Raw genomic sequence first — 21,155 nt, 5'->3', positions numbered from 1 at the left:
AGGACGGCGCCACTTTCAAGTTCGCTAATCCCCGAGACTCGTCATTTCCCCCTCCCCCAGGGTGACAGGACAGTTGTTAAAAAGGCCAAACTGACGGTCGGATCATTGTGCGTGTGTGTGCGCGTTTGTTATTTATCAACCACATGCCACTGCCCCGCCGAAACGCACAAAGACCACCCTATGCGCTATTCTTAGAAGTGGCCGATCCTCTCCAGTCTCTGCGCACCACATCGGACCATCGCGTTCAGACTGAACCTCACCAGAAGACTGTTTCTGATTAAAAACACGCCACATGAAAACACTGGGATCATTTAAACCGTCCTGGCCGCTAAAGCGCTGTTAAAAACAGAGCGCAGCACGTTTTTCCGTCCTCACGCAGGGATTTCACATCGCCAAAGACACACGTTAATGCAAATACATTTGAAATCTCCGTTGATTGCTCACCTGGTTAATTGGTGCAAGTTCCAGCCGTGGTCGTGCGCCCCAACTCACGCCTTTTTCCTGTTTTGCCAAGTTAACTAGGAGGGCAGCGATCCGTGCGTACGTAGACGAGCCCGGTTACGGTCCTGTCTGCTGGAGACAGACGATCCCGGCCAAAGAAAAAAACACAACTAAAAGTGTCTAACAGGTTATCCACTTGTCACAAAACAAAACAAGTCTCACATATGAAGCTCTGGCTCTTTATTCTATTGTCTACAGGGAACTCTCATCCATTAGCCTAGATTTCAAGCGGACTTTTTGCGGCTGAAAATGTCACTTGGGTTTCCATAAAGCAACAAAAAGATCCTGCGCCGCGGAAAAACAGACGCCGGGATACAGAGATATCCACAAAAGAAAATCCGTTCAGGTCCTCTAAGTCGGAGAGCAATGCGCCGTTTGGCCCGGGCCCCCCAAAGGATACAGGTGGCGAGGTCGGCGGATTCGCGGAGAAATTAATTCAGCTCGGCCGTACCTCGCAGCAGCGCCATGTTGGGTTTGAGCGGAGCACGCCGTCCTCGGAAAAAGCCCCTTTCTCCCGCTCTCCGTCACTCCATGTCCTCTCCAACAGCGCCGGGAAGGTTCGCTGAAGGTTATTCCGTGTAGCTTTTCTCTACCGTCCCGCGTTTTTCTTCGAGAATAGCAGACAAACAGCCCGGTCGGAGCCCTCGGTTCGCACCGAGGACGCACGGAGCTGTACGGGGAGTGCCGCACAGAATGGATGAACGCTGCCGAGACCGAGCGACTCGCTCCACTCCCACTCGCGCAGACTCTACCCAGAAGGCCAGTCGGGAGACCGCAATTACCATAAGCCTCCAGCGCACGGCACTGGCTGCGCGCGCACGCACCAATGGAGACACACACAGACAAACACACACTCACACACAGACACACACACACACACACACACACGAGAGCTCCGCTGAAACTCCAAAACAGGAATAGGCGAGGTTTTCAGCTGCAGAAATGAGGCGGAAAATAATAATCACGACAGTAAAATGAAATTGGATTGAATATTTGCGTAAAAGTAAAGTTAGATTACGCACAAAATACAGCCAAAGAAGAGTTCCATCATACGTGATGCGGTTCATATTTCCTTATGGAAGCTATAGGTCAGAATCTGCTTTTTTTGACCGACTTATGTCCATTTTCACTCCAGTTTCTGGCCTCACGTGAACAACAGAAGCATAAAAATACAACCAAACATGTAAAACTGTTTAAGGTCCATAATGTGGTGCTGTACAACCTGGACACTGCTGGTTTCTTTGCTCCCTTATTTCCATTTAAATGCTTAAATATCATTTATGGCAGCTTTGCCTGTTTTCCCCCTCTAAAGACAAATAAAGGTAAATTTGTGAGGCAGTGGAGAGACAGAGAAAGAGAGGGGGGAGAGAGGAAGAGGGGAGGAGGGGGAGGCAGCTCAAGGCTGGGGCACATCTGTTAAGGCTCCCATGTCAAGTAAAGGAGGAGGAGGCTATGAATATCAAGCCTGAGGTGTGTGCATCATGTGCCTGCATGTGTGCGAGGAGAGGGAAAAAACGAGGAAAAAACGGGAGCGTAGAGAGAGACAGACAGACAGACAGACAGACAGACAGACAGACAGACAGACAGACAGACAGACAGACAGACAGACAGACAGACAGACAGACAGACAGACAGACAGACAGACAGAAGCAGAGTAGGAGTAGGAAAAGAGGGAGGCTTGGCAGTGGAAGGTCTGGCTGCATTCGCCACAGCTGTTGAAAGTAGGAGTCAAAGCAGACGGTCGCACACAAATAAACACAAAGCTCAGAGAGCGCTCACATATGGACGCGTTTAAAAGCTAAACTCATCCTGAAGGCCGAGAGAGGCCGAGAGTTTGGAGTCAGAGGTTCGAGGGACAGAGAGAAGAGCTTCCTCTCTCTCTCTCTGTGAAATGAAAAGAAAAGAAAAGGGTAGCAGGGTGGGTGTGTTTACAGAAGGCCACAGCGACCAAAACTACTCGTTTTCTCAACCGGGCTAAAGAAGCGCCATCATGCAGCTGAGCTTTCATAACAGGGGTGTCCAACATGCGGCCCACGGGCCAAAAGCGGTCCTCCAGAGGATGCAATCTGGTCCTCAAATGTAAAAATTACAGAGAAGACATTAACTGCAGATTGTAAATTAGTAAAACTATAAATTTAAAATAAGTTCTAGACCATGACAAGTTGGTTGATCATAAAGTAAAAATATTTTAATGCTATTTTTTTTCATTTTGTGTCTCATTTTTGTAATATTTTTTCTGTTTTTTGTTGTTTTTATGTCTTCTATTGTCATTTTGTTTCTAGTTTTTGTCGTTTTTTGCGCTTCCTTTCTGTTTCACTTGAGTTTTTTGTCTTTTTATTGTCATTTTGTGTTTTACTTTATTGTTTTGTGCATCATTTTTATCATTTTGTCTCTCGCTTTTAGTCGTTTGTCTCGTTTGTGTCATTTGTGTAATTTTTTTGTCTAGTTTGTCAATTTTGCTTGTCTCAATTTTTTATCGTTTTGTTTCTCGTTTTGTCGTTCTGTCTCATTTTTGTCATTTTGTTTCTCATTTTTGTCATTTTGTGTCTCATTTTTGTCAAATTTTGTCTGGTTTTTGTAGTTTTTTGTCTGACTTGTCATTGTGTTTCTCATTTTTGTTGTTTTGCGTTTTCTTTTTGCCTTGCTTGAGTTTTTTCTGTAATTTTTTTGTCTCGTTTGTCAATTTTGTTTGCCTGATTTTTGTCATTTTGTGTCTCATTTTTGACATTTTATTCCTCATTTTTGTAACATTGTGTCTTGTTTTTGTTGCTTTTTTGTCTTTTGTAAAAAATAAAATACCATATCATTCAGCTACAGCTACCTGTGACTAAATGTTTCTGCTTTTACTGATCTGAAGTTGTAACGTCTAAATGACAAACTGAGGCACAATGTTGTTGAAATTCAATTTATTTTTCTTGACAAATTTCAGTTTTTCATAATGTTTTGTAAAACAAAAACTCATAAAATGTGAATCCTTTCAAATGTACTTTTTTTGCACTAAACCAAAGGAACCACTAGGAGCTGTGGTTATTTATTTATTTATGGGTTATTATTCTGTGATTTTACTGGTCCGGATCACTGGAGACCAAACTGGGCTGAACCTGAACTAAGATGAGTTTGACACCTCTGTTCTTACAAAACGCTTTCTTTAAACTCTAAGCGGGGTGAACTGTTGGGCCTGTTAGCTCCTATCAGCTCCACCCTTCGACCTCTCACTGCTCAGACTTTTGCCCACCACGACCACAGCCGCTAAACCACGAGACAGCCGAGCCCACGTTCACACTCAGCCACGTGAAAGCTCTGTTTGTGCGAAAACAGTCCACCACGGAGTCCTCAGAAACGTTTAATCAATGGGGAAATGCTCTAATCGCTTATTCCTCTTTGGGTCAACAGAAAACTGCGCAGCTCCGCCAACATCTGGCAGCAGCAGACAGCTGGATAACCTCTGCTCAGCTCCCTTCCTGCTCTGAATGTGACCGCACGTAACGCGACCAGACACACCGTTTAGCTGCTCCCATTTGCATATTTTCCCCGTGTCTGTTTGCAGACAACTGAAAAGAGCATAAATTAGTGAGGCGACTGCACGCTGTTCTGTGTTACAGTAGGACAATGAATTCAGCTCCGCATGAGGAGAACACGGAGCCTCGGTTCAGCTGAATGAGGCCCGTCCATCCGGCAACAGGGTTCCCAAAAAATAAGAAATAAAAGTAAGAAAAAACACAAAAATGGTCTGGAGAGAAAGGTGAACTCGGCTCAGTCTTTTCCAGATTGCAAACCTCAAATTATAAATATGATAAAGCCCTGCAGGGTCCAATCAGACACATGGCAGTGTTTGCAGGGGTGTCCAACATGCGGCCCGCGGGCCAAAAGCGGCCCCCCCACAGGCCCTCAAAGTGTAAAAATTACAGAGAAGACATTAACTGCAGACTGCAAATTAGTAAAACTATAATTTTAAAAGAATTTCTAGGCCATGACAGATTGTTTACATCATAAAGTAAAATATTTTATTGCTCTTGTCATTTTGTGTCTCATTTTTGTAATATTTTGTCTATTTTTTATGTCTTTTATTGTCATTTTGTTTCTAGTTTTTGTCATTTTTGTGTTTCCTTTTTGTCTCGCTTGAGTTTTTTGTCTTTCTACTATCATTTTGTGTTTTGCTTTATTGTTTTGGGCATCATTTTTATAATTTTTTTCTTGTTTTTAGTCGTTTTTTGTCTCGTTTGTCAATTTGTTTGCCTAATTTTTGTAATTTTATTAGTAAAATTATAAATTTAAAATTATTTCTAGACCATGACAAGTTGATCATGAAGTAAAACAACAGATTGCTCAAATTTTTGTCATTTTTGTGTCCCATTTTTGTAAAATTTTGTCTTGTTTTTGTTTTTTTTCCCTGACTTTTGTCATTTGTCTCATTTTGTCTTTTTCTACATTTACGGCAAAGAAATGTATTGATATTGTTGATTTTAGGGTTAAAATGTGTTTCATTCCACATTTTACTGTAAAAAAAAAGGTTCAACTTTTGAAAATTTGAAAATTTACGTGAAAATACGACCTAAAATAAAGTTTGTGTAACTTATTATAAATATTACAGCATTTTTCCATCATTGTCAGCACAACAGTTAGTCTATTTAACATGAAATATGTGTATTTTTGGCAAAAATTGTGGTTAAAGCTGTCATAAATATTAAAGGATATGTCTGTTAGTAACACAAGAGTCCATCAGTTTGACCAGTATTTTCTTTTACATGTAATAAATGCAGAAATGTTACTTGTTATAAATATTGCAGCATGTTTACATTATCAGTACAACAATATGCACATTTAACTGTGAATAACTGCCTTGTTTTTGAGAGTTAAACGCATAAAATCACAGTATTGTTCTACATATGACAGCATTTTTGAATTAAAAACTGTGCAGGAGTCAGGAAATGAATCTGTTCAAGAGAAAAAAATCGAGAAAAAAAACCCACACTTTTCTCCTGATTAACCCATTTACTTTGATTCTGTTATATAAACTGCATTTAACTGTTTTTTACCATCATGGTTTGACAGTTTCCACCGTAAAATTAGGACCACTTTTTTTTTTAACAGTGTATAACATATAAAGCATGCCATTTAACTGACTTTTTATTTTGTTTTTTTGGATCGTGACGGTAGATGGATGTGGATGAACATTTCTGACACGAGCAGTCCCCGCTTCAATAAAAATAGAACTGGAAAATATCCATTACTCACCGAAAAACAGTTAAACTCGGTTGAATCCTGACTGCAACGTACAATTTCACATCCGCTGGCTGTGATGTGGTGGCGTTTTGTTTTCCACTCCATGCATAATGGATTTCTACGGATCCTGATCTGAGAGAGGCAGCAAAATCGTGATAACATTTAGACTACAGGCTCGGGAGACGCAAAGATTTCTGAGGCTTCTTTGGTCCGACAAACTCAGCAAAGGGAGAATCCAAGTTCGGAGTTGTTGGACCACAGCATGAAAAAATAAAAGAACACAACTCAACTAAATTTCAGATTTTATGTGGTCACACAGTTGCGTCTGGCGTTCAATGAACTGCCCTCATCCTACCAGAAAACCTGCGCTCTCTGGGGCCAAACCAGCTCTTGGTTTCGTTCCGTGAAATTGTTTTTCTTTAACATTTATTTCCCCACCATCTTTGGCCCTGGCAGTTTGACACTCGACACAGTCGGCCACGCTGCACCATATGTCCCTTTCACTTCTGCTGCCCAGAGTTTTAGCAGGTAAGATCCAACCTGGCAACCCTGAGGCCCTCTAACCCTCTTAGTTCAGGTTCCACATTCAGCCCAATTTCATCTCCAGTGGGTCGGATCAGTAAAATCACAGCATAATGACCTATAACTTGAAATTTCTTGAGAAAAATAAGATCAATTTCAACAACATTATGCCTCAATTTATCATTTACACATTAAAACCTACAGATCATAGTTTAGTTACAGCTATCTAGAACTCAATGATTTAGTATTTTATGATCAGAACAAGAAAAAAAAAGACAAAAACAACAAAAACAGGACAAAACATTACAAAAACGAGACACAAAGTGACAAAAACGAGACACAAAACGACAAAAGGAAGAAACATAATGAAAAAGACGCAAACAACACAAAACAAAAAAGAGATATAAAAGTTACAAAGTTGCAAAAAAGAGGACAAACAGAAACATGAGACAAGAAATGACACAGGGAGGAAATAAAACAACAAAAAAAGAGACAAAAAACATAAGCAGGCAAAAAGGAACAAAAAAGCCAAAAATATGAGATAAATGACAAAAGCCAGACAAAAAAAGACACAAAACAACAAAAATGAGACAAAAAACAATAAATAGGGTTAAGGTTAGGGTTAAAAGAAAAAAATAAACAAAAATGAGACACAAAATCACAAAAACAAGACAAAACAAGACAAAAAAGTGAAACACAAAATCATAAAAATAAGTTAAAAAACATAAACAAGACAAAAAAGACACAAAATGACAAAAAAAGACAAAAAAGTGAAACACAAAATCATAAAATAAGACAAAAAGCAGAAACAAGACAAAAAAGACACAAAATGACAAAACAAGACAAAAAAGTGAAACACAAACTCATAAAAATAAGACAAAAAGCAGAAACAAGACAAAAAAGACACAAAATGACAAAAACAAGACAAAAAAGTGAAACACAAAATCATAAAAATAAGACAAAAAGCATAAGCAAGACAAAAAAAGACACAAAATGACAAAAAAAGACAAAAAAGTGAAACACAAACTCAAAAATAAGAGAAAAAGCATAAGCAAGACAAAAAGACACAAAATGACAAAAAAGACAAAAAAGTGAAACACAAAATCATAAAAATAAGACAAAAAGCAGAAACAAGACAAAAAAGACACAAAATGACAAAAACAAGACAAAAAAGTGAAACACAAACTCAAAAATAAGACAAAAAGCATAAGCAAGACAAAAAGACACAAAATGACAAAAAAGACAAAAAAGTGAAACAAAATCATAAAAATAAGACAAAAAGCAGAAACAAGACAAAAAAGACAAAATGACAAAAACAAGACAAAAAAGTGAAACACAAAATCATAAAAATAAGACAAAAACATAAACAAGACAAAAAGACACAAAATGACAAAAAAGACAAAAAGTGAAACACAAAATCATAAAAATAAGACAAAAAGCAGAAACAAGACAAAAAGACACAAAATGACAAAAACAAGACAAAAAAGTGAAACACAAACTCAAAAATAAGACAAAAAGCATAAGCAAGACAAAAAGACACAAAATGACAAAAAAGACAAAAAAGTGAAACAAAATCATAAAAATAAGACAAAAAGCAGAAACAAGACAAAAAAGACAAAATGACAAAAACAAGACAAAAAAGTGAAACACAAAATCATAAAAATAAGACAAAAAACATAAACAAGACAAAAGACACAAAATGACAAAAAAGACAAAAAAGTGAAACAAAATCATAAAAATAAGACAAAAAGCATAAACAAGACAAAAATGACACAAAATGACAAAAAAAGACACAAAATGACAAAAAAAGACAAAAAGTGAAACACAAACTCATAAAAATAAGACAAAAAGCATAAACAAGACAAAAAAGACACAAAATGACAAAAACAAGACAAACGACAAAAGTCAGATAAAAACCAAGACGAAATATTACAAAAATGAGACACAAAATGACAAAAGAGCAACGTAGTATTTTACTTTATGATCAAAACAACTTGCCATGATCTGAAAATTATTTTCAATTTATACTTTTACAAATGTACAATTTACAGTTAATATCGTCTCTGTCGTTTTTACACTTTGAGGGCCGGATTGGACCCTCTGGACGGCCGGTTTTGGCCCGGGGGCCTCATGTTGGACACCCCTGTTCTAACCTGTGTAAATACAGGCCTGTAGAGGGGATCTGACGTGCTGCTTTTTGTGTCACAAGTCACCAAGAATGCTCTCAGGATGATAAATTCAAAGCTGAAAATAGCAAATACGTCTGATCCGCTCTCATGCTAATGTCGCACACAACCTATAATCACACAGAAAGGTCATGAGGGAGCTGGAAAGACGCAGCAGCTCCTTCCTCATCCTCATCCTCTCCCTCCTGCTCTGACTCAGAGGGCGTTGAAGGCGACTCGGCTCCCTCCATCACTCACTGGAAAACTGGATTAGGATGAATATTGTTCCGAGGAACCGCGGGGCAAACCAAATTTCTGCCGCTCCGACACAAAAACACACAGTTGTAGCCTCAGAAACAAAAAAAAAAAAAGAAAAAAGAAGGAAAAAGCACCTTCGCCCAGAGTCTGAGGGAGACACAAAAACAGGTCTGGAGAAACCAGCGCAGCCCTTTTTATGGCTGCACTTTAACGGCCGTGTGTGAACTTTGCGGTTTTGAAAAGCCAGCCTGAGAACAGCATGTGCCTTTGAAAACACTCACGCTGCATAACGGTGAGGAAAAAATGCGCCAAAAACCCGGGATCCCTCCCTTTGGCCGTCGTTTCGTGTCCTGTTGGGGATTCATAGGTGCATGTCTTGTAAAGCCAAAACAGCATGAACACACACACACACAGATAGATGTATAATGGTGCTGTTTTTGTTTTTTTCCCCCGATTTTAGTCGCTTGTCTCATGTTTTTGTCATTTTGTCTCATTTTTGTAATATTTTGCTTTGTTTTTGTTTTTGTTGTCTTTTGTCTTTATTCCCTGATTTTAGTAGTTTGTCTCACGTTTTTGTCGTTTTGTGTCTCATTTTTGTAATATTTTGTCTTGTTTTTGTTGTTTTTTTCTCTGACTTTTGTCATTTGTCTCTCGTTTTTGTCATTTGTCTTGTTTTTGTTGTTTTGTGTTTCCTTTTTGTCTCGCTTGTGTTTTTTGTCTTATTTTTTCAATTTTGTGTTTTGCTATATTCATAGCTTTGCATGCTGTTTTGTGTTTTTTGTCTCGTTTTTGTCCCATTTTTGTCACGTTGTATCTCACTTTTGCAATACTTTGTCTTGTTTTTGTTGTTTTTTGTCTGACTTTTGTCGTTGTCTCATGTTTTGTCTCTTTTCTTTCGTTTTGGGTTTCCTTTTTGTCTTGCTTGTGTTTTGTGTCTTATTTTTGCCATTTTGTGTTTTTTTTGTCTTGTCTTTGTTGTTTATCTATGTTTTGTCACTTTGTAACTTGTCTCTTTATTTTCCTTTGTTGATGTTTCGTGTCTCATTTTCACTATATTTTGTCTTTTGTTTTGTTTTTTGGGGAAAAATCCGGGATCCCTCCCTTTAGCCGTGATTTTATGACTTGCCAGGGACTCATGCATAGGTGTATGTCTTGTAAAAGCCACAAAAGCATGAGCACACACACAGATATATATTGGTGTAGAAAGCACCGCTCTCTGGGAGGTCACAGTGATCCGGCCATCTGCTGCTGCAATCAGACACTGAACTGGCAAACGCGCACGTCTACACGGTAACTCCACGCCTGATGTGCACATACAAACATACACGCCTTCAACACACGTCCTGTCAGATGTACACATGCCTAAAAAACAGAGACATGCATGCACAGAACCACACGGCCCTGACACACATTTTGAAAGGGCCGACTGCCAGCACACACACACACGGCAGGCTCGGATTGCAGGAAGCTCTTTGCACGCAGCTCAGTCCACAGCAGCCGGTACTAATCAGCACAATCCACCTGCAGATCGTTATGGATCGCTTACTGCACAACTCACACACAGAAACTCGCCTGAACACTCGCTAGCACGCACAAGCTCGGGCATGTGCACGTGTGCAATCAATAGAGCCGTGCTTGCAAGCCACGCTCCTTTTTAAAAACACACACAAAATAATGAAATTAACAGTCAATGATTAGGCTTTGTTCAGGTTCAAACCAAAACGTTACCCAGACACTCCGGTGCTCAGCCCTCACATTAGAGAGGAAAGATTAGGCCGCCTGAGCTCACAGCAGAGCAAGATTCTAATTATGGAATAAAGGCTGGAGTGAAGGAGATTCATTCAGCCGCTAACTGTCTCCTTCCAAAAGCTTCCTCCACTTCTTCTCCACCAGCACCCTCACTGGCCGAGGATTCTCCATGAGAACACTTTGGTTCACAACAGCTCCCTGAAACACTCTAAAAACTACTTCAAGGGACCAATTCCAACCTCCTAATGATTGCACGATTAAAAAAATGCACAACTTAGTGATTTAGATAAACATTTTAAGCTGCGAAATTACTTTGATGGTGTCGCGTTGACACAATAATGTTGGTAATTGCACCAACTTAATATCTTTTTTGCAATTTACACTCAAATTCTAAGAACGTAATGCAAAAAAACTTTCAAATTGCTTAATTTTCATGAGTGATCAACCTAAAAATGTGCGTTTATGCTAGCAGTTGTTAAGTCGGTTAAAAAACACATTTGATTGTGGAGGTAAAGCTAATTCCCTCAACTCAACATAGCTTGTTGGTTGAACATAAATTAATTAGTTGTCATAACTCAAAAAGACAGATGCGATAAATCGTTCTGTTGAGGCTAAATATTAGTTTTTAGAGCGTTTTCATATCTGTTGCGGTGGATGCTGGATATTATTTAAGGTCTTCTGCAAGAGTCCAGAAAAAACAAAAATGGATCTCATGGAGACACACATCCGTTATGTTTAGAGGCTAACACTTTAAGACTCAGATGAGAAACAATAAGGCTGGGATATCTTTGCTTTAAATGTAGATAATGTGCTTTATTTAAAATTTGCAGAAGTGAATAGCAATAAACTAGATTTAGAGATTGTCTGGTAGATTCTCTGAGGTCATAAGAGCTTCTTGGGTTCCTTCAAGACCAAAAACAAGTCCAAAAGAAGCATTTAGGGTGATTTAGAGGCTATAAACGTCAGAATGTAACAATCAATAAACAGCGAGATTCCTCTTTCTCTGCTCTGATAATCCCACTCACGACCTTCCTGGATTGGATCTGGTGAGACTGAAAGCAGAATCGGTTAAAAAAAAAACGTGTGGACTCATGACAGCCAGGTGACTTTTTGCTCCAAACTTGCTCTAAATCAATTGTCTAATCTATAATCCAGGCTGCACGGTTCATGTGAGGACCTGGAATCGCTTCTGATGCAGGCTACTGAAATATCAACACGGCAACAGCTCTCTCTCCCTCTGTGTCGCACTAAATCGCGCACGTAAACACACACACGCACACACACGCTGGCACGCACGTCCCTGCGCCCCCACCAGTGTTGTAGGGCTAACCGGTTCCCCACAGGCGCGCCACGCTGTGTTAGCGCGGCCTCACCGGGGATAATTACAGCCTGGCGCGGCAGGGCGAGCGTGGCTCCGAGCCAAACACTGCTGCTCACAAGAGAGAGATGGAGGGAGGGAGAAAAGGCGAGGGAGGGAGAGAGAGAAAGAGGGAAGAAGGGAGCGAGAGAGAGACTCCAATAATTGGAGCACTGAGAGACGCGAACCTATAGATTAAACTCTAATCAATAGGCTGCTAAATTCATCGATGCAATCAATCAATGGGGCGTAAAATAACCGAGGCGATCAGTCACACTTGTCTTTTTCCGACCTTCACAAAACGGCAATCCCCTTCTCCAAAAAAACAAAAAAAGAAAGAACGCGCGGGTAGACAGAAACACACGCGTCATTTTTTTTTTTTTTTTTTTTTTTTTACTGTGGCGAGAATAAAGATGAAAACCTTCAAACGAACCTTATCTGAGGGGAAGGAGAAGCGGTGGCGGCTCTCAGCGCAGCACAAGAAAGATTTCCCCTCCCCTCCCTTCCCCTCGTCCTCCCCTCCTTCTTCTCTCGTCTGTCGGCCTCTGTCGAGTTCCGCTCATAACCTCGCCACCCACCCTCCCGGTTCCCCGCCTCTCCCTGCTTTCCGCTGCTGGCGGGGAGCGCACACACACACGCACGCACGTGCACGCACGCACACACGCAGCGAGACACACACACACCGAGGCGGACGCACACACGGCTCTTTATAGCTCTGACACGCACCCACAGGCGCGCACGGCCGTTGCGCACACGGACGCACACACACAGATGACACACAGGCAGGCAGCGTCAATAAAAAGCCCGGCGCTGTGAGAGGCCGCCGGCACTCCACTCCCCCCTCCTGCCACTGCGATTAGCGGAGGCTGGCTGGCTGGGGAGAGGCGCCCCTCTGTTATCTGGGGCGGTGGCAGCCTGTGTGTGTGTTGAGAGAGAGAGAGAGAGAGGGTAGAGAAAGAGATTAATTTAACTCTTTCGGGGCCGGAGCGCAGCGCACGAAGCTCCGCTCTGCTCGGGCAGCAACAGCAGCAGCAGCAGCGGAGCGGAGCGCAGAGCAGCCGGGAAACGGGCGCGTTTAACGCACGATTCTCAAGTAACGGCTATAAATACCGGCGGGATCAGACGGCCGCATCCACCGCCACCGTTCTCCAAATTTGGGCGATCAGTTCACAGTTAAACACGTGTCGTTTTTTGCTTTTAAACACATCCTGATGTTGTTTTTGGGGACACATTACAGGCTAAAAGGAGGAAATTAATGGGATATTTGCACTGGGGCTGGGACAATTAAGCCTAATCGATTAATCCATTGGCAGCAAATGATTTGCTGGTTCCAGCTCCTCCAATGTGGCAGCAAAATAAATGTTTTTTGAGGGGGAGGGGATGGATTTATACCGGAATATGTCGTGTTGGGTGAATGTGACTCATCTTTTTGAGTATTTTCTGGCATTTTACATAAAAACTACTCATGAGATTTCAAAACAAATGGAAAAAGCTGCTAACGTGAACCCTGATTTGGGTGTTTTGTGATAAAAAAAAAAAATGCACCAAAATCTGCACTGGGTTTGGTTGGTGGCTGGTCAGGGAATCTGTTTTTGGGGAATTGATTATTTCATAGTTTATAAATTCCTAGCTTCCACCCCGAATGGAGAGCACATTATAAAATAAAATAATTAATGTTTCTTTACAGATTCAGCCTGAGAGACAAACGTGTTTGTGCTGCTAATCGTCAAAGTGTGTTATTTTGGATTTCTGTTGGTGAATTTTTAAACAGTCACCAAAAAAAACACTAAAAGCTTGGAAGCATTTTGTTTATTGGACTCAAAACATTGCAGCATATTCAACAAGTCCATTCTCCTATGGGTGACAGAAAGAGCTCTGTACACTCTCATTGCAGATTAAGGAACTACGGAGCTCCGGACGTCACGTGACTCCGTTTGTTTACGCTGCCATGTTGGCAGGAAACTCCGCTTCAAAATGAATGGCGCTGGTAGAAAATTTACGCCGTCTGAGTTTACTTTTCATTTTAAATCAGACGATATTATAAAATATACAAACAAACTGGGAAAACTAAACATATCCGATCCATATCATGCCCCCGGTATCTTATTTAAGAATCTTGAGACGGTCAGAGCGGACCTTTTACCGGACCTGCGGTACCCTGACATCTACAATTACCTGATAAATATTCCTTCATCCTACTCCGGTGAATCTCTTAACCCTTTAAGCTGCAGTCAATTCCAGCCATTTTCAGTACAAAAAAAAAATCGCTAATATTCTATTTGTAAATAAAAATATGACGAGAAACACAGGGAATATTGGACACGCATCGCGAGGTGCATTTCCTTGAAAACGACGTATTCGTGGATAATATACCGACTTCAAGACATGTTTTGGAAAAAATATTTTACTGGCTTGTTTCGTCTGGATGTCCAAGGTTGGATTATGGCCGTTTTTTGTGGAATATTTTCATCTGTGTGTAATAATGAACCCGGAAATGTGAGTCGCGCTGTGTACGTTGAAGCCGTGTACAGAGAACGGATGGATGAATATTCGTTGTTTGTCGGACAAATGTGTTCATATTACCCGCTGTGGTAATCACATCTGAAAGAGGTTTATATCGGCGGATTCATGAGAATCTAAGCTTTCCATCGGCGTATAGTGTTTGTATAATCGCATCTCAGACATTTAGCAAATTGCTTATGCAGATCTCAAAGTGTACCGCGGGCGGGACACTGAAGCGCAACTGAAGCGGAACAGCGTATAAAAGCCTTGAGGGGTAAGAGAAATTACGCGATCAGATATAAAGCTTAGGAAACGGATTCTGTACCTGATACAAAGTGGTCGCTACATAAGCGGAATCCGTTGCCTGTGGGTTTCCACCGCTCCGTTTTCTTCTGCTCGCTTCTTGCGCGTTTTATGGCAGTGATCCACCTCTGTCGTCTTTCAGGATCTTTGGGAATCCGATAAAATGCTCTCCCCTTTGCTCGTCCTCGGCTGTTCTGGCATCCCGGGGCGCAACAACTGTCCACCATATGGTGGACTCTCTGATGTCGATGCTGAAGAACGTTTAGGAGTTAGCTGGCAGAAGTTTAAACAGCGCGCCTTCCTGCCAATATGGCGGTGTTTTGATTTCGACTGTTGCATGCCGGGATTGTGTGACGTCATCTCCCGGAGCTCTAGTGTGTGCACTGTGTTAGTGTAAAGTTCTCAAATTATCTGTAATCAGCACTTCAAAATACTGATTTTTTTTACTCAAACTGTATTCAGACTGGTGAGCTTTAAGGGTCTGAAGTCATCATGCATGGGGAAAAAATCATTATATATCAAAAAATTATTTAAAAATGGAGGAAAGAAGGAAAAACAGTGGGATGTTATAATGTTGAAAAACTAAAAATAATGTGAAAGATCTGTAAAATAATATTTAAGCAAAACAGTGTACTTTTAAGATGTAATGTTGGAAAAAAAAATAATTATAATTTGCAAAAACACGGATTTTTGATTAATCTTTCGTTTTTTTATGGTTAAAGAGTAAATTAATACTTTTTCTTTGCTTTTACTGTATCTGAAGTTTAAGAAAACAGGCAAAATATGTATACATTTTTTTTTAAATCTGAGTTTTATGATTAACATATAAATGAAGACTTTTTTTCCTGTGATTATACTAGTTATGGTACAAAACCTGTAAAATAATTATTTACCATTTTAAAATCCTTAATATGCATAATTTTACTTTCAAAAAATGGAAAATATTTTTTAAATTAATGACATTTTTTGATGATGGCATTACGGTGCAAATAGTGTAATTTTACTGTAAAAACATTGCAAAAAATTAATTAACATTTGTAAAAATAAAGATTTTTAAAAAGCAGAATTTTTCGTTCATGTATCTTTAAACATCTTTAAATGTAATTGTATTTTTGCACATTTAAATAAAGCTTAAAAATGGCTTCATGATAAAATGGAACACTAATTAGTTATCTGTAATTGAGCAAAACAGGAAAAATCAGCTTTCAATTCTTAACATAACTATTTTTCCTTCACAGCGTTATTTTTTTTGCAGATTTAACTACAAAATATAACTTTATGGTTAAACTTTGTAACTGTAACCCTATGAACAGTTGAAACTGGAACACTGCAATTAGTTATCTGTAATTTAGCAAAACAGGGACATTCTGTAAAACAGCAGGAAAATACTCACAAAAGTACTTTTTTTTTTTACAGTGCAGTGTTGCTGAGAAGCCAAAGCCACAGATCCTGAACTCCACTGTTCTCCAAAGACCCCATCAGTGTGTCACTGACATGTTTCTTGGTGGTGAACAAGGGCTTTATTTGGACTTAATCCCACATACATTATCCTGCTTAGTTGCGCACAAAACCAATACTAATCCCCCACCCACTAAAAAAAAAAAAACATTGATTACTCCCATTTGGTTAGCCTAAAATTGCAGCGGCTGGCTTTTATATTTTATATTTTAAAAAAATGCTATTATTTAAAAAGTTAGATTATGTTCAATACCGGCAGCCTTGAGCTAAACTAGTTAATTAAAACGTGGGATGTAAAGGGCGACGCGCAGCCTCGGCTCAATTATTTAGACTTTTAAGACATCAGTCATGCGGGCTGTAATCTCCCCATTAACCTTCTCCAGCCTTCTTTTTACTGTAAGCAGCGGGTGATCTGGGTTTAGTAGGGCTTGGACCCTCCTCCCCCCAAAGTCCCGGGCTGTAAATAACGCCGGGGCTCTCATAAACAGCAGAGGAAGCAGCAGAAACAGCCACCAGGCCTCTTTTCTCCTCTCCGGTTTGTTTTTCTGCGTCTGGAGCTGCCGCTGCGCTGTCGCCTCTTTTCCTTTCCTCTCCTCTCTTTCCGTGCGTCACAGCTAGGTCATGGCCGGACTCCAACAATGGCTCCGGTTTCTCGAGCCACACGCACACACAGGCACCGGGAGCACGCACGCAGGCGCGCACACACACACACACACACACACACACACACACACACACACACACACACACACACACACACACACACACACACACAACACACACACACACACACACACACACAGGCACCAGGAGCGCACAAACACAGATCTGACAAATGATAGGGTGGCGAGGCGAGGCGAGCTAATAGTAGGCAGTGCGCCTGCCGACATGCCCGTGGGCCGCGGGTGTTAAATTGTATCCAATTACGGCGCATGCGACGATATGAGGGGGGAATAATAATTCTTCTTGCGTGACAGGGAGATTCGCTTATTTCACGGGATCTGTATGTGAAGGAGGGGTTGATGTGTATGTATGAGAGGAGGAGGGGGGGGGGGGGGGGGAGAAGTCTGGATTTTCTGGAGGACACGGCGCGCATATTCCATTAATCAAAATCCAGTTAACCATATTTGGAGACGCGCAGTGGCCAGCAGGGTCCGACCAATAATTAATATCCATTATTTAAGCCGGCCGGGGTCTAAAAGACGCCGCGTTTCACACACGCACACGCATTCAAACACTTCACAGGAGAGGGAATGAAGGATGGCATCAATGTGAAAATGAAATAAACACGCCCAGTCTCAGCTTTGTTATGAAATGTCTCTCCTGCTCATTTATTTGATGGAGTGCACAGTCAAGTAAAACCAGCAACAGTGCCAAAAGAGGGGCACCGTGCACGTCTCTCTCTGTGTGTGTGTGTGATACAGTGCTGGTTGGTGGGACTGTAAAAACCAAAAGTTGCACTCTGATGTGGCTCAAAAGTTCAAACACCCCTTCAAGGGTTAGAAGTGTTGGTTCATCCGTTGGTTCTCGGCTGACAGTCGGCGGAGCGCACCGACGCCACGATGAAGCCTGGAAACACCAAATGGGCCGTGGTTGAATATAAAGCGACTCCATTATCCTGCCAATCAGCAGCGTCCCCTCTCCACCGCTGACAAAGGCCGTGAGATGATGAGCCATCAAAGGCGAAGGCTCCTACGCTGTGGGTGCCTGCTGTGTGTCATCGTTTCCAACCTGTTTTAACAAGCACCTCACAGATATGCACGTACGTGTGTGTGTGTGTGTGTGTGTGTGTGTGTGTGTGTGTGTGTGTGTGTGTGTGTGTGTGTGTGTGTGTGTGTGTGGGTTTGTTTTTGAATTGAAGTTGTTCATAAGGCTCTGAATCAGGTCAAGAGCAGCAGGTTCGGGCTAATTTTCTTCATGTTCCAGCCCCAAGGCACGTACAAAAATAGAGTGCGCACTTAAATATATACAGTACATCGATCTGTTATAAATACAGTATGACAAAGAGGTGAGCATTTCAGTAAAAAATACACCTTTCAAAGTAATACTTGTGCGTAATGTGATGTAAAGAGACAGAAGGGAACACAAATACTGTCTGAGGAAGGAGACTAAAGGGACTAAAATCGCTTTTCCACTCGCATCTGCTCGGCTTGGGTTAGGTGGTTTTCCTTACATTGAGTATCACCTAATCGTGGCGGAGTCGTCGTAGCACGGCGGCCCAAAAGTCCCTTAACGCCATTTGTGTGCGACACAATCGCAACACAACAATGGAGGACATGGAGGCGATGGTACACCTGCTGCTCGGTCTGTGGCTTTGTGTCAGATTAAAAGTAAAAGCGTTCCATGAAGAGCAATGCAAACCATCGCTGTTGCCAGTTTATTTTGAAAATGGCGGGTTTGGTTTTCGTTAAGGAGTCACTCTCGTGTGTAGTCACTCCCCGTCCAATCAGTGCACTGAACTCTGTAGACGTCACATTATCAGCTTAACTCAGATCGCTGGGAACCCCGGCCCAGTAGGTACTAAAACAGTAGCTGGCAGCTGGTAGCTGGTACTAGTCCTATTGAAAAAACACCTAAACCAAGTCGAGCCGGTTTGAGTCGGTTTAGGTCGTTTTCCATTACACTGAGTACCATCTCATCTTAGTAGAGTCGTCATCGCACGGCGGTCCGTAAGTCCCTTAATGTCATTTGTGTGTGACACAAACACAACAATGGAGGTGATGGTACACCTGCCGCTCGGTCTGTGGCTTTTTGTCAGACTCAAAGCAAAAGAAGAGAGTCAAAGAAAGCTGAGGGCAACGAGTAGAAACCTCCCAAATTCTGGAGAGTTTGGAGGCAATACAGCAGCATCCAGCCCAAGACAAGAGGACACGAACTGGACGACGTATGAGGGGAAGCTAACGCTAGCTCGCTACAGTTATCGTATATCAGTCCCGTGTAATGGCTGCAATTTATCACTGTTAGGTATTAAAATATGTATGCTGTGTAGTGTTGCCCTGTCCAATCAGTGGCCTGCACTCTGTAGACGTCACATTATCGACTCCACTCAGTTCGCTTGGACCACCGGCTGAGTAGGAACTAAAATACTAGCTGGTACCAGATACCACATCCTGATGGAAAACCTCACAAACCGAGGAGAGTCGAACCAAGTAGGTGCTCGTGGAAAAGCGCGATTATTTGCCCCCTTTCCTCCATTTCTACTGTTCCCCCTGTTGGCAAGAAAACAGTTCAGTAACGGGATCAATCTCGGGGTACATCTAGATGTTTTCACATCTGACATACAAGGTGCTTTTAAAAAGGCCTGCTTTTCAACTCCTCTCCCGCAGAGATGTGAAAAGGTAATTGCCGCGAATGCTAAAGGAACACCTTGTTATGATTGCCTTTCAGCGGTCCTTTATGTGTTTTTTTTAAAAATTCATATTCTTTACTTTTCTGGCATGCCAAAACGCCACAGAACGCGGGAGTCAGGAAGATGGCGCAGAGCTGGAAATCATTTCAAGACCGTTGGGATGCAGCAGATGCCTTTAACATTAGGAGGATCTTCAGAGCGCTCCATCCCTGCTTCTCTCTCACGGCAGTATTGCAGGGGAGCTCTGCTCAGTATGTGCGGTGTGTGTGTCTTTAGGATATTAAATAGTAAAGGATGGGGATTAATAATGGAACCTGACAGCTCATCTCCGGCTTCTATCTGCCTGACTGTCCCCCCAATCTTCCTTTCCATTCCCTCCCTACCTCTTTTTTCCTGCCTCTCACTTTCTAATCCGCTGCGTTTCTCTCTGGCTGTGACCCTCCTCTCCTCCGTCTCTTTTGTCTAGCTCTTCCTCTTTCCTCTCCGTCTCCCGCTCTCTCTCTCTCAGGGCCCTCGGTCTTTCAGGGTCATGTTGGGGGAGTAGAAGAGCACGTTGGTGTCATCGTCGTCGTCATCGCTGAGGTCGACCAGGTCAGCCTGTGTGTAGCGCACCGCCCCGGGGTAGTACTCTCCGATCCGAGTCCTGTCACAGAGCCGCGACTGCAGAGCCAGCTAGAAAGCAGGCAGAGTTTGCAATCAGTACACAGCATTTGTATAGGTGCAGAGACTGTGTGCACACTAATCCTGTCAACCTTGAAAAGCAGTTTTTTTCCCCCTGCCCATTCTGGCCATCCGTCTATATCCTAAGCTAGTATTTTACGCGCTGAAAAAACAGCCCCGGGTCGTTAATACTGAAAACGCTGGCTGCGTGTTTAACCCCACATTCACACGTAAAAACAGAAACTGAACCTCAAAACAACTTCCTTATGACACAGAGGATTTGAGAAACGCTCAACTGCATGCAAACCCGGATGCAACCAATCAGCGACGCTTGTTTTGACTCCCTCTGGAAACTGGAAACAGTTGTTTTCATTTTCCACTTAAGCTAGTTATGCAAAACTCCTGCACTTCAAACATTAGGGGGGGGAAAGCCGATCATCCCGGCCAGCGGAAAAACGATACGAGTTTAACGATCACCTGGGACTCGAAAAAGAAAAGGAACAACTACTTTGTCATGTGCGTGTGTATATATATTGGAAACAAGATAAAATAACCATGGAGTCAAAGCTGAGTATGCAAATTAGAGCTAAACCTGCTCACAAGCTTCAGGCGCATCAAAAAAAAAAAAGAATTCTGGCAAAAACTTGAAAGTGGCACAACATTTGGTAGATTACTCTGGAATATTAAAGCTGTAATTCCACTGTTTACCTCATGATCACTGCAATGAAAGCTGAACTAACTACTCATGATAACTGCCTACAGCGTTAGAAACCGCTCTGCAGCTCTCACACGATGGATCTGATGATCCGTCCTTCCTTGATTGCATTTTGTTGCTCTGAAGGTTCTTGAAAATCCACTCCTGGCTTAACGCAGGGCTGTTTTCAATCACACAAGGAAAAATGTACGAGGCCGATTTGCGTTTTTCATGTCTAGATGTCCGCAACGGTCAGCTTGATTTGAATTTCATCATCTTCACAAGTCAAGCTGATGCTCCGTGGATGTCGGCACACAGATGTCCGTTTGTGGTTTTCCATTTGTGTACATTTGCGACAGCGTTAACTGCATTTCTGCAAGCGCGCCAACTGTGTATGTGCTTGGTTTAAGAGGA

General features: G+C 41.8%; 2 protein-coding genes across 4 annotated transcripts in view; both read right to left on the bottom strand.

The window, feature by feature from the left end:
* bcor (BCL6 corepressor) overlaps nucleotides 1-21,155 on the bottom strand; it is a 114,151-nt gene that overhangs the window by 41,495 nt on the left and 51,501 nt on the right. The window contains exon 1 of one of the 2 annotated variants that reach the window (XM_051959154.1): nucleotides 445-1,281. The exons of the other annotated variant lie outside the window; for it this stretch is intronic. The gene's annotated coding sequence lies outside the window, so the exon portion shown is untranslated. Of the gene's footprint in view, nucleotides 1-444; nucleotides 1,282-21,155 lie in introns of those variants that run through there. 2 annotated transcript variants of the gene reach the window in all.
* The window catches only part of si:dkey-100n23.5 (cyclic AMP receptor 4), a 64,491-nt gene continuing 60,677 nt past the window's right edge, over nucleotides 17,342-21,155 (bottom strand). For both annotated transcript variants that reach the window (XM_022199199.2, XM_051959164.1), the window contains exon 12: nucleotides 17,342-20,059. In XM_022199199.2, the coding sequence (XP_022054891.1) occupies nucleotides 19,892-20,059 (168 nt within the window). In that variant the 3' untranslated portion in view covers nucleotides 17,342-19,891. The remainder of the gene's footprint in view (nucleotides 20,060-21,155) is intronic.

Source organism: Acanthochromis polyacanthus, chromosome 14 (genome assembly GCF_021347895.1).
Source record: "Acanthochromis polyacanthus isolate Apoly-LR-REF ecotype Palm Island chromosome 14, KAUST_Apoly_ChrSc, whole genome shotgun sequence".
Lineage (NCBI taxonomy): Eukaryota > Metazoa > Chordata > Actinopteri > Pomacentridae > Acanthochromis > Acanthochromis polyacanthus.
The sequence above is the reverse complement of the archived record's forward strand: the minus strand, read 5'-3'. Positions and strand labels throughout refer to the sequence as shown.